At 42.6% G+C, this 14,655-nt stretch overlaps 1 protein-coding gene across 1 annotated transcript in view; it reads left to right on the plus strand.

Annotated features, from left to right (window-relative positions):
• Positions 1–14,655, plus strand: part of LOC117821206 (filamin-B) — a 94,025-nt gene that overhangs the window by 39,442 nt on the left and 39,928 nt on the right. The window contains 8 exon segments of the mRNA XM_034695315.1: positions 1,134–1,243; positions 5,512–5,647; positions 6,051–6,148; positions 6,618–6,765; positions 9,037–9,155; positions 9,289–9,363; positions 11,127–11,289; positions 12,650–12,850. Of these exon segments, the coding sequence (XP_034551206.1) occupies positions 1,134–1,243; positions 5,512–5,647; positions 6,051–6,148; positions 6,618–6,765; positions 9,037–9,155; positions 9,289–9,363; positions 11,127–11,289; positions 12,650–12,850 (1,050 nt within the window).

The following is a 14,655-nucleotide window of genomic DNA, read 5'->3' on the forward strand; positions in this document are numbered from 1 at the left end:
ACACACATCTGAAGTTCTCCAACATTCATTTTATGAGTTATGAATGGTAGTCACCTCTCTCTGTGACATATTTCATCCAACCTCAGTGCTCCTCTGAACTCTGACTCACGTTTCCACCCTGTCAGAGAATAATAAATCAGATATCTGTGATATTTGGGTTTCTTTTAGTGATTCATTGTTTGAAGAAGGAGAGGAAATCATCGACGGAGGATTAAAAATGACTGGAATGCTTCGCTCTGAACGCTGTGTGCCGCAGCCAAAGATTAGCTGACATTGCCTCCAGTGTGTGCACATTTTGTGTGTGTGTGTGTGTGTGTGTATTCGGTGTGCGGTACGAGCTGGTACACTGAGGTCTTATTAATGAGAAACATTTCCCAGCAGAGTTTTTTCTACTCTGCTAAAAAATTCAGCCTAATCTGGGAGCAGGTTTGTGTTCAGGTCAGAGTCGGCGCGGCGCTCTGCTTCATCTTTTTGCAGGATACAAAAACTCTTATCAATTCTCAACATATTCTGCATCATGTTGTCATCAGGCAAAGCATCCAGAGCCTCATGCATCCTCCTCTAACACCTTTAATATACTTTAAAAACATTTAAAGAGCTGAGTCCTCATGCAGATGATTCCAGGCTGCAGGAGCAACATATCTAAAACCCTCGTCTCATTTTCAAGACTAACTCTGAGGCACTATACGTCCGAATATCTCACTTCTATTATTTGCAAAAAGCTGATCTAATGATTGACTCCATCCCCTTTTCTCTGGACTCTTATTTTGATAGATTTAGCTTGTTCATTTTAAGGTTTTCTTTTATTTCTTGGATCTGAAGATGAACCAAAATCTAAACTTGATTATGCACTGATTCTTGGTCATCTGTATTTGTAATTTCAGGGATAAAATAAATGTTAATTTTCAAGGGACAGTTGAAATATGCACCTGTCCAAAAATATGACATTATGAGCATCAATTTTTTCAGATTATTCTCATAGAAGCAGAACAGGCCTCTGAAGTTCTTACTGTGTTTTTTTGTGTTTATTTGTTGATTTTATTTGTATTAGAGTCAATTTAAAAGTTTTATTTTGCAGCGAGAACAGATCTTTTTATCATGAATCTGACCTCTGCTTCTGTCTTCTCTCTCAGACTCTAAAGCCATCGTGGATGGGAACCTGAAGCTGATCCTGGGTCTGATCTGGACTCTCATTCTGCACTACTCCATCTCCATGCCCATGTGGGAGGGCGAGGATGCAGAGGTAACAAGGAAACAAGGGAGGAAACGAGTGTCTGAGGACCAAACACCTAAATCAGAATGATGTTTATTCTACCTTCACACACAGGAGGAACATAAAGTAGAATAAAAAGTAGAAATCAGGGATGGAGCTGGGTTTCCTGATCAGTTGACATGTAAATATAAGGAGTGGGAATACGATATGCAATACTTGGCGCATCCTGCGATAATTGATATATTGCAAAATAATGATGTAATGATGAATCGCTATATCTAACTAGAAAGGTTGCATTTCCTGAAAGCAAATGCATTGAAATGCTGAAGCTGAAGGCTGAAAGCTGTGAAACAAAGCTGAACATGTGGAAGAGAAGTAGAAGTAGTTTAATTAGTGGAAGTAGAAGAAGAAGAAGAAGTGAAAGAAGTGAAAGGAGTGGAAAAAGTAGGAGTGGAAAAAGTAGAAGTGGAATAAGTGGAAAAATTAAAAGAAGTGGAAAAAGTAGAAGTAGGAGTGGAAAAAGTTGAAGGATAGAAAAAAGTAGAAGAAGTGGAAGGAGTGGAAGAAGTGGAAGGAGGGGTAGAAGTAGTAGCACCTATGAAACTGCTTGACAAACTATGAAAATGTCTAACGTGTGTGTTTGTGTGTGTGTGCTTGTGTGTGTGTGTGTGCATGCGTGCTTGTGTGTTTGTCACTCACTGATGAAGTCATCTGAATCACCTGTGTATATGTGTGTGTGTGTGTTTATGTGTGCATGTGTCTTTGTGTCAGTCAGCACCATAGACTGTAAATAAAAATGGACAGCGTTGCTCCGCCTCTTCCCGTTGTACTGTTCTGAAGCCAAAAAATCCCCCTCCTGGGTGCCGCCATTGTGCAGCCAGAGCCTGTGAAGCCACTGTAATAAGCTCCGCCCTACAGCGTAACGTCACAAGACGCTGTGTCCTTTGAAGTTTTACTCCACGGCGGCTGTGAATCAAAGGAAACCCGGAAGTAAAACCCCGTTTTTTAAACTCTAATAACTAACGAAAAACAAACTTTTCAGGAAAAAGAGGCCTTGAACACAAAACACTCAAATACTAACTGCATATCACCACAGCATACGGATATGAGCAACATTCGTACAACGTGTATTTATTTTTTTAAGTTTGACCGCTCCCCCATTCAAATGAATGGGGGAGCCGGATTTTTTGACCTATACTGCAGCCAGCCACCAGGGGGCAGTCACACTGCTGAAAGCCTCACCACCAGCCACCGGAACCTCTCCCTTGGTCAGCACCATAGACTGTAAAAAATATGGACGTAGTATCCATGACGTCACCCGTCTGTTTCTGAACGCTGTTTTGAAGCCAATCGGCAGTGGCAGCCATATTGCTTCTGTTGAGCCAGTGTGACGTAAAGAGGCGGGCTTTGAGCCTCCTAGCCAACAGCTGCAGTGTTCCTGCAGGCAGCTGTGCCTCTCATTGGAAGACTAGTAATCTCAATATCTTCGAAATTACCGAATTAGAAAAAAATTCACCCCCCTCACAGTGAGAGCATTGACTCATATTTTAAGACCGGAGGTTGCCGCTTGGTCAGCACTGATGAGGTCATCTGAGTCAGCTTTGTCTCCAACTGTCATTAACTGTTGCCATGGTGATGGGACCAGCTGTGTAACTGCTGTGTGACAGTTGATTAAGAATGGGATTCATGGGGAAATTAGGGTTTACATATGCCCACACTGTGCCATAACCATAATAGCTATCAGAAAAAGGATCAAACCGGGAGCATCACAAGGCCCTGATGAACACAGTGATGTGTTTTTCAAGTCTGTACAGTCAGAAATGTAGTCAGGGCAGCGAGTTAAGAAAGGTGAAACTTTTGCTTCCCTCCAGAAATTTTTAACATTTTGGCAGATGGCCGAGCAGAGAGACTTTCTCTGACATTTGGTGACCTGCTTGCTCAACGGTACAATATTTTGCTTTGGTTACCTCTTTGGCAGAAGCAGGAGAAGACAGGGAACGTTTTGATGTCTTATTTGTGTATGTGGACTGAAATTTGTGGATTTTCTGGCAATTTTTCCAGAGGCCATGTCCCATTGTTTTCCCAGCCTGCCCACTCTAAGATTTGAACCTCTCACTCTGCTCACCAGAGTTCCATCCCACACACACCAATGTTAAAGTGAGGGAATAACTGAAATTTGATGAATTTTTGAACAGTGAAATCTGTGAAACTCTGAAAGGTATCAAAAAAGTGAAACAAGTGTAGATAGCTGAAAGTCTTGTGAACAGTTTAAAGTTTGAATGGAGTGAAAGTATGCTGAAGCTATGAGCTGTAGTAGTTGAAGAAGTGGAAGTGGATTTGAACATTCCACCCCATCTGTTTCAATGTTAAAATAAAGTTTAAATAAAGTTGACTAATTCAAAAAGTACAAGGGTTGAATATGTGAAAAGATATAGCCTGAAAGAGGTGAAGGAGCTGAATAGTTGGAAAGTTGAACGGTTAAAATCGGTCAAAATTTGAAGGCTGTGAAAGCGGTAACGGAATGTGGAATAATAATAAGTTTAAAGTTTAGGTATAACAATATTGGCCAAATAATATCCAGCGTGTGTCTGTAAACTGTTCACATGTTCAACCTGTTTAAATGTGAAGCTGTGAGACTATACCTGTAACAGGTTGTCATATTCACCGTGACGTCACAGCCGGATCATTCAGCATCCATTTCTCTGTAGCTCCTCTTATTTATAACGAGCAGTAAAGATCACGTAGGGCTCTGTGTCACGTAAAGTCCACCATCACAGGGGAGTGAAACTCTCTCTGCAGTAGTGTTAATTTCGTTAACGAAATTTTTGACAAAATATGTTCGTCAACGACTATTTTTTCATGACGAAAACGAGACTAAGACGTGCTAAACTGCATCACTGATAATAAAAACTCTGACGAACGTATGTTCAGTTTTCGTTGACGAGACGATGACGAGACGAAAACTTCAGTGGCGGACCCTCGGACATTAAGAATTCATGTTTCCCCCGCTGTGTGTCTAATCTTTAGAAATAAAAGTGATTCATTTCTGTGACAGACTGAGTTATTATCTGAGGGTTAGCAGTGTTAGCTTGGACACTACCTGCAGCAGGAGCTGTTTGATCCAGCTGTCTCCATCCCCATGCATCTGTCTCATCTTCATTGATGATTTTTACCTCCCAGTGTGCGTTAGTGACAAAGACACAACCGGGGGGACGTCTGTTTAATATTTGATGTTTGTGCCGCTATAACCGGGAAAAGCTCCCGTCTAGAGCTTGATTTATTCCAGTTTGGTGAAACATCAGACACATTTAGTAAGTTTTGATCAACTCCTTGTCATCAAAGATGCAGATGCATTTCAGAGTGCCGTGAACTGATTGTCTGTCCAGTACAGGTGCATTCAGGGACTGTCGTAAAAGTGCAATACAGCCCTTATATTGTGTTCATGGCATTATTTGAATCATGAGAATCAAAACATCCTCATATTGGTCACATCAAGAATGTTTTCTTTTTACTTTTTAGCTTTTAAAGGCTAAATCATTAAACTTAAGATATTAAACGAAAGTGTTAAAAGAGTGAAATATTGACTATTGAACACTTGGTAACCCTGATACCGATATCTGATGGACAACATGAATTATTTTAAAGAGAGAAAATATTTTGGCAAAAATCAAAGACTGAAATGTTTTGAGTTTTCGTCGACTAAAACTAGACTGAGACTTTAAAGGGCTGAAAAGACTAAAATGTGACTAAAACTAACAGACATTTTCGTCTAAAGACTAAGACTAAATCTAAAATAGCTGCCAAAATTAACACTACTCTGCAGACTCGAGAGCATCCTCCATCTTTCCTCTTGTCTAAGCCGGTCTCAGAGCTCACACAGCCTCTTCTCTTTTTCGGTTTTACGAGTGGTTAGCGCATTTCTAGCTCCTTTTCATCACTGTCTTACATCCCACTGTCTTCTTATTCTGCAGTCAATAAACTGCTGTTCTCTTCTCCCCACATTTCCTGTCTCTCTTCAGCTGTTCTATCAATAAAGGCAAAAAAATGCCCAAAATGATAACTTTGAAAAATGCTGCTCATGTTCCCCTCATTTATGCCATCAGCGCCACCACATGGAGTCATTAAGTAGTGACGCCATGAGGGAAATCTAGCGCCATATTTATCTAAATAAAATATTGATATTCAACCCCTCATGTCGATATCTTATCACACAGGACAATGATATATTGCCTTATCCATATTTAATAAATAACAAAAGTAAAATATAAACACGTCATTGAATATTCTTTTTCTTTCAGTCGGAGTCAAAGACACCCAAACAGCGCCTGCTGGGCTGGATCCAACACAAAGTCCCCGATCTGCCGATTACCAACTTCAGCCAAGACTGGAGGAGCGGCAAGGCGCTGGGAGCACTGGTTGACAGCTGTGCACCAGGTGTGTGTGTGTGTGTGTGTGTGTGTGTGTGTGTGTGTGTGTGTGTGTGTGTGTGTGTGTGTGTGTGTGTGTGTGTGTGTGTGTGTGTGTGTGTGTGTGTGTGTGTGTGTGTGTGTGTGTGTGTGTGTGTGTGTGTGTGTTTGAAGGCTGACCACATGTCTGTATGTGTGGCCATGATTATTATACTCATGTTGATGTTTTTGTTTTTGAAGAAGAAGCTCTGAGTTATTTGGACAGCTCTGCTAATTTTAGTACAGGAACTTTTCAAGGAGACCAAGAACTAAAGACAGAAGAACGTAACCTAATTCTGCAAATGTTTCCAGTATTGTTTTCCCATTAGAGCTCACACTGACTCATAAGTTATTCTGACTCTTTATTTATTGTTTGTTTGTTTTGTTTGCAGGTTTGTGTCCCGACTGGGAGACCTGGGATCCAGTCAAACCAGTAGAAAACGCCACTGAAGCCATGCAGCTGGCCGACGACTGGCTGGGCATCCCGCAGGTTTGATACCTTTCTAACGCTCCTACACATTGACACTGGCTGACTTCCAACTTTGTCCAGAGAGGGCGCCAGAATCAACACAAACTGAACGTTCCTCACTGGAGCTTTAAATCGATAAGATGTTTTAGTAGACTATATTCCAGAAATCTATCATTAAAGGTAATGTCCTTTTACTATAACGGCATGAACAGGGACAGATTTTATAAGACAGGTGTGTTTGAGGGAAAAAGTCGTGGAGAGTCTATATATCACCAAAACAAGTCTACAGCGAAGGAGACGTCACACTGGCCACTGAAACATTCAGATATTAAACTGATTTATTCACAACAAACTTAACTGAAAGTGGTTTTTTTTGTGTGTTGTGTGTGTGTTGTGTGTGGTGCGTGTGTGTGTGTGTGTGTGTGTGTGTGTGTGTGTGTGTGTGTGTGTGTGTGTGTGTGCGTGTGCGTGTGTGTTTGTGTGTCTGCAGGTGATCGCTCCAGAGGAGATCATTGACCCCAGTGTGGACGAACAGTCGGTGATGACCTACCTGTCTCAGTTCCCCAAAAACAAACTGAAGCCTGGTGCTCCACTCAAACCCAAACTCAACCCCAAGAAGGCCAGAGCATACGGACCAGGTACACACACACACACACACACACACACACACACACACACACACACACACACACACACACACACACACACACACACACACACACACACACACACACACACACAGACAGACACACAGACACACACACACACACACACACACACAAGACGTATACAAAGACCACTATATATAGCAACATGTTCAGTTTGTTTTAAAAGAGCTTGAGAGAAGGCCATCTGGTGGTTGATTAAATAACAGGAGCATTCTGAGTGTGTGTGTGTGTGAGTGTGAGTGCATGTGTGCGTTTGTGTGTTTGTGTGTGAGTGCATGTGTGCGTGAGTGCGTGTGTGCGTGTGTGCGTGTGTGCGTGTGTGCGTGTGTGTGTGTGTGTGTGTGTGTGTGAGTGCGTGTGTGAGACCCGGTCCTCCCGGTGTGTTCTGGGTAATGGGAACAGTGGAAACACTGGTGTGTCTGACAATGTGAGGAAATGAGCAGCTGTTAGTGGGAACAAAGGAAAAGGTTATATCTGATGAATTCACACGCACACACACACACACACACACACACACACACACACACACACTCAGACAATTATCCTCTGACTTTTACTGAAAGAGGAAGGAAATACATGAATGTGGCTCGAGAGGAAGCAGCAGTGCGTTTCCATTATGTCACTTTGTAGGGTCAGAAGAGTGATCTTTCACTTAACTCTCCATCATATCAAAAACAGTTTGTGATGACTCTCCAGAGTTGTTACTCAGCTGTTTGTTAATTCTGGATTCTGATTGGTTGATACTCCACAGCAACGGTCTATTATTCCTCTGTAGCTAACTTCTGGAGGACTTAATGTAATCAAGCCAGTGTGCAGTAGGAAGTCTGCGTTTCAACCATAGACTGTCTAAAAAAATGGACGTAGTATCTGTCAAGACAAGTCAAATTTATTTATAAAGCACATTTGAAAACACAGCAGAAGCTGACCAAAGTGCTGTACAATACATAAAAAATAAAATGTGAGACCAAAGAAGCAATCATTTAAAAAGAGACAAACAAACGACAAGGAAAGCACATCATTGGGGATTGAAACCTATTTGGGGCTAGAGGACTCAAATGCTAAAATATAAAAGTGTATTTCGAGGAGAGTCTTTAAAGAGTCGACAGAGGGGGCAGCCCTGATTGAGGAGGGGAGGCTGTTCTAAAGATGCGGGCCTTGACACTAAAAGTGTGATCTCCCTTAGTTTTATATTTTGACCGGGGAACTGCTAGGAGACCCATGTCAGAAGACCTCAGAGGCCTGGGGGTTTTGTAAGGGCTCAGGAGGTCAGTTATATAAGGTAGGGCCAGACCATTCAGAACTTTGAAAACAAAAAGCAAAATCTTAAAATCAATTCTGAAGCAAATGGGAAGCCAGTGGAGGGAAGCCAAGACGGGGCTGATGTGATTCCTCCGTGACGTCACCCATCTGTTTCTGAAGCGCTGTTTTGAAGCAGATCGTTGGCGTGAGCCATATTGGAAATGCTGAACTCAATCTTAGTGTAAGGTAAAGAGGTGGGGTTTGAGCCTCCTAGCCAACAGCTATGTGTTCCCACCTGTCAGTCATTTCCTTATTTGGGCAAAAACTCCTAAGTTTGATATTTTCTGAACCGTTGCTATAGAAAAAATTTCACCCCCCGTACAGTGTGTGCCGATGGAGAAATTAGCTACGTAGAGCCAAGCGTTTTTTTTTTTTTAAAGATCGTCTTTTTTGAATGGGTGTGTATGTGGTTTCCGGTGTTTCTGCAGCCAAACTTCCGAGCTAGTGTGAGGTAAAGAGGTGGGCCTTTAGCCTCCTCCCTAACAGCTACAGTGTTCCCGCCTGATCAATCAAGTCAGCTGAGCCTCTTATGATTAAAACTCGTAATCTTAATATCTTGTAAACTGCTGAGTTATGAATAAATGTACCCCCCATACAGTGTGTACCAAGAGAGAAATGAGCTATTCAGACTAAACTCGTTTTTTGAACCAGGCTGTAAAGATCAGCTTTTTTGAATGGGTCTATATCGAGCACCTTTCATACAAATCACATTTTTTGAGTGCTTTACTGCAATTTAAAAAATCAAAATCAAATAAATCACGACTAAACATAAATGGTTAAAACAACAAAAAGGTAAAGAAAGTCTAAGATAAATAAAAGCAATAAGAATGAGTCGTTACATTTCAGGTTCAATTTCACTTTTTGAGGTTCAGGACTTGTGTTCAATTACAAACAGTATAATTTTGTTTCCCTTCCGTTGACGTTCTTCATCTTCGTCGTTAGGTATCGAACCAACGGGAAACAGGGTTCTGCGTCCTGCCGTGTTCACAGTGGACGCCTTCAGTGCCGGTCAGGGTCAGGTGACCGTCTACCTGGATCACCCGGACGGCACCAGAGAGGAAGTAAGAACCTAATCCTCCTCTCCTTCTTCCTCTAACTGTACTTCTGTTTTCATTTAGAAGTATTAAATGACAGAACTTATGAAAAGGTCGACCTCAAGAAGCTAAAATTACGAATGTTTGTCTGTTTGATCAGCTGAAGGCCGAGCCGAACGAGGGCAAGAAGACATACAGCGTCACCTACATCCCTCAGGTCGTTGGACTTCACAAAGTAAGATACATTACTTTAGTAACCATGTGAATCTTTATCATTGAAGAAATGTTTTTGTGGATGCACTTTACGAAATTCTTATCCTTATTCTTAAAAGTAAACAAAGGAAACTTGATATGAAGATGATAACACAAATCAGGTTATTTACTTTATAAAGTCAGACAGAGTTCAGCTGTTTAGGCGAAACACATTCCATCCACTCGGTCTAAATCTGGTGACATTTCTCTTTTCACAGCCTTTCTATGACAGATATTTAATGTATTGTTTCAGACATTATTTACGTGTAGTTTGTGTATCATTTTGTAGCAGCTGGGTCGGGTTGTAGCCATTTTCCTGTGAGAGAAGAGAAGTTTCATAAAGACGTTTTCAGATACTTCCAGAAGAGGCTTTTTTAAAAACTGATGCTTTAAAACTTTTGGAGAAATATTCCCGATTAAACTTCTGTTTTCACAGTTGCATCCATCACTTTGAAATAAAGGAAAAAAACTCCTCTGATTTAACTTTGATTTGATAAAGAGAGGTTACTTATAAATAGTATTTTTATAGTTTTATTGCTGTGCAGTCATGTAGAAGATTCATTTTCTTTGTTATTAAATCAAAAATCCTGCAAAGGAATGTTCTGGGAATATATTTTCTATTAAGAGGAACAAACAAAGCAAACATTTAGAAAGTTACAGTGGCCAGGACAAACTTCCTTTAACAGACAGAAACCTCCAGCAGGACCAGACTCATGTTAGACACACATCTGCTGAGACCGTGTTGGAGAGAGGGAGATGAAGAGAGAGAGAGATGATAGTGGTGAGACGGATAGCAGTAGTTGTAGCAGCTGGAGTCTGGCACGTCCACAGCAGCAGAGATCCAGAGGAACCTACGAGACAAGGGAGCTCAGGGACTCCAGAAAGGTCTATGCAAAGAGAAAAGAGAGGGAGACCAGAACAGAGAAAAAGAGTAGAATAAATGGTGAAAGAATGACAGAAGGAAAGGACGGGACAAGATAAGGAGACAGAAAGAAAGAAAGAAGGAAGGAAAGAAAGAAGGAATAAAATAAATAAGAGAGAAAGAAAAAAAAAGAAAAAAGAGAAAGAAGTAAAGAAAGAAAGAATGAAGAAAGAAAGAAGACTGGAATGAAAGGAAAAAGGAAAGAAAGGAAGGAAGGAAGAAAGAAAGAAGAATAGAATGAAATGAAAAGGGAAAGAATGAAAGAGAGAATGAAAGAAAGTAAAAAGGCATAAAAATGAGAAAGATGTGAAGAAAGCAAGAAAGAAAAGAAAGAAGGACAGGGAGTAAGGAAAAAGGAAAGAAAGAAAGAAGGACAGAAGAAGAGAGAATGAATGACAGACCCCAAAAAAGGAATCTACAGCAGTGATCCAGAGGAACCTTTGAGACAAGGGAGCTCAGGGACTCAAGAAAGGTCTAAGAAAAGAGAAAAGTGAGGAGACAAGAAGAAATAAAAAGAGTAGAATAAATGGTGAAAGAATGACAAAAGGAAAGGATGAGGAAAGAAAAAAAGAAAGAAAGAAGAATGGAATGAAAGGAAAAGGGAAAGAATGAAAGAAAGTAAGAAGGAATACAAAAGACAAAAAAGTAAAGAAAGCAAGAAATAAAACAAAGGACAGAAAGTAAGGAAAAAGGAAAGAAAGAAGAATAGAAAGGATGAATGACAGACCCAAAAAAGGAATCTACAGCAGAGATCCAGAGGAACCTACGAGACAAGGGAGCTCAGGAGAATTTGATGTATAATAACCGTTATTGTTACTTTCTAGGTGACAGTGATGTTTGCAGGACAGCAGATTCCTAAAAGTCCGTTCGAGGTCACCGTGGACAAATCTCTTGGCGACGCCACCAAAGTCACAGCAAAAGGCCCAGGGATTGAACCTGTGGGCATCGTCGCCAACAAACCCACTCACTTTGACATCTACACAGCAGGTCAGAGACTTTAGAGACTCAAACACTTTAGGTTTCACTCCGCTAAAAAAAAAACATGAGTGGGTACCCAAAGTAATGCTTAGTGAAGGTTTTCAGCCACGTACATCTCTACCTCAGGATATGGAGTCAAGCTGTTGAGGCTGTTGAAATATCAAAAACTACAAAGCTAGATTACAACAATCATTAGATATGTGACTCATTCTAACCTGCAGAATCTGTCGACACAGGACTGGAGTTTGGAAATGGAGCATACTGGTTCCAGATTTCTACAGCCTTTAGACATTTCTGCTCCACCTCCTCATATAAACACGGTCACTTCTGACCCCAAACAAACTAGACACGATGGCCTCACTTAAACTGGAGGCTTCAAAAACCAGCAGACCACCTCTCATTTACAGTTTACCGCTCAGAGAAACGTCGAGGTGTCATCAGTCAGTCCTGAGGGGGGGATCCAATGTCATTTCACAAACTGTAAATCACCTCTACCAGACAGTCGATGACTCACACACCCACGCCTTTTGTTTCTTCTGTAAGCACACACACACTTGGAGGTATTCTGACATGCATTAGCCTGTCAGGATCAGTGTTGAGTAACTTCCATGTCTTTATTAGATAAGACATCTGAGAAGAGAAAGGAAGTGTGGGGGAGAGAGATTTGGGTCTCTGTTTGTTGGACGCCAGCTCCTCCCGCTGAAATAAACCGTCCTCTGAGTGTCTTTCATTCCTCTCATTGTAGGAGTGACTGTAGTGTTTATGAATCTCTTTACAGCTGAAGGAACCTGTGACACTTGTTGCATTTCTTGCATAACTGAGTTTCACTCTGTGGTGATGGCCTGAACACAGGCCACGGTTTCTAAAAACCCTGCCCACAGAAGTGTGCCGATGGCATTCAAAAAAAAAATTCATGAGAGTCTGGCGCCCCCAAAAATGGTCTAGGTCTTTAAGGGTTAAAAAACTATCAGATAGAGCCCCAGAGCCCCAGCAGCACAGGCAAAGGGCCCACAGGCAACATGCAAAATACCTCAAGGCCACACACTCTGGCTCGACCCCTTCACCAGCCTCAGACCAGGGCCCCAGGACCAGGACTCTTGCCTCGTGCCTGGAGCCACCTCCCTAACCCTCTCTGATTATTCAAGAGAGATTATGCATGATTCAGAAACATGAATCTTCTCTTTGGTACAGTTAAAAGATTCAACTTTGTATTTATTTTATTACATTTGTCCTGTGGTCCATTTCAGCATTATTGTCAAACATACAAGACAGCAATAGAGATTTATAGATGGTAAAAATGCATGTGTTTATCCTGTTTCTGTGCCAGAGAAGACTTGGTTATAAATGATAGAGTCCCCTGTCTCTGCAGGAGCGGGTACCGGAGATGTGACGGCCATGATCAGAGACCCTGCAGGCCGTCAGAACAGCGTGGAGGTGATGATGGAGGATAAGGGCGACAGCGTGTACCGCTGCACCTACAAACCGACGCAGGCCGGACCACACGCTGTCACCGTCACCTTTGGAGGGGTTGGGATCCCCAAGAGCCCCTTCAACGTGGACGTGGGGCCTGGTGAGTCTTAAACCTTCACCACATCGATCCATTAGAGTCATTAAGATAAACCTTGAAACAACTCATCGTCCCTTCATGCATTTCCCACCAAATAAGCTTCATTGACAATTTTAATCTCTTCTGGAACCGGCACACTTTTTACAGGTCAGACGGCATCCACCACTCCACACTTGGTACCCGCACATTAGCAGCAAACATGCAACACGCCGTTCACACATCAACACCTGCATGACTGTTTACTTTCCCCTCACACGCCCCTCCCCCTCCCTCTACTCCACCACCTCCAAGCACTGTTCCCCATGCGGGCTCCCCCTACCGGCCCCTTCCGTCATTACTCCCATGTACATCATCTATTCACCCCATTCCCGTCATCACGACAGAGAGCTTTTCCATCCGGTCACGCATCACTCCCGAACTACATCACAAAAACAAACATCACGTGAACCTGGCAAATCTCCGTCCACTTACCCGATCCGTGCAGCCAATCACCACCACCGGTCAACTGAAACTGGCCCTTTTCAACACTCGCTCCCTCAATAATAAAAGCCTCATTCTGAACGACTTCACTACAGACAATTACCTGGATTTCCTCTGCATCACCGAAACATGGCAAAAACCCCTGGAATACATCATACTCAACCAAACCACCCCCACTGGATACACATACATAGACAAACCCCGCCCACAAGGGTGGGGGGGCGGCATTGCTGTCATCCACCGGAAAAACATCAAAACAACCACCATCTCCATCCCTGCTGTCCCATCATCTGAACATCTCATCTTCAAGCTCTCCGGTCCAACTTCTCTAGTCACAGCCATCATTTACCGCCCCCCCAAGCCACAGCCTTCCTTCCTCTCTGACTTCTCGGATCTTCTCACTCAACTCTGCGCCATCTCTCCATCTGTTCTCCTCCTGGGCGACTTCAACCTTCACATCGACAATTCAAACTGCAAATCTGCCTCAGAATTTCTAGATCTACTGCAATGCCACAACTTCATACAACACATCAACTTCCCCACACACAGCAGTGGTCACATTCTGGACTTGGTCTGCTCCACCAACATCAACCCGCAACAGCTATCCAGTCACAATCTTCACATCTCCGACCACCTAGCTATCACAATGGACATCAACATTCCCATCCCCACCCCAAAACACAAATGGACAATAACCTTCGGAAACCTCAAATCCATCTGTCCCACAGTTCTCTCAGCCTCTCTCACCCACATACTGTCCACCTCCCCTCCCCCACTGTCTGACAACCCCCTTGCTCTGGTCAGTTTCTACAATGATACATTCTCCTCCTGTCTGAACAAACTCGCACCCACCAAAACCAAATCAGTCTCCTTCAATACCTCTACCCCCTGGTTCACCCCTGAACTCCACGTCATGAAATCCCGCAAACGCCAACTGGAACGACTCAGCAATAAAACCGGTTTTTCAGTACATCACCGAGCCCTCATCGATCACCTCCAACAATACAAAGATGCACTAAATTCAACCCGGTCCACCTACTATTCCAACCTGATCCACACTGGCGCAAATAACCCGAAGGCTCTGTTCACCACAATAAACTCCATCCTCAAACCACCCGACAACATCTCCTCATCATTCACTGCTGAAAAATGTCAGTCTTTCCATCTCTTCTTCCAAACAAAAATCAATACCATCTACCGTAACCTCAACACCTCCAGCACCCCCCCCCCACCTCCTCGCCTGTCTCCCCTCCCCCCACCACTAAGCCCCTATCTAAGTTTTTACCAGTGTCCCCAGCAGAACTACAAATCCTCATGACCGGAATGAA

The sequence above is a fragment of the Notolabrus celidotus genome, chromosome 1 (assembly GCF_009762535.1).
Source record: "Notolabrus celidotus isolate fNotCel1 chromosome 1, fNotCel1.pri, whole genome shotgun sequence".
Taxonomy (NCBI): Eukaryota; Metazoa; Chordata; class Actinopteri; order Labriformes; family Labridae; genus Notolabrus; species Notolabrus celidotus.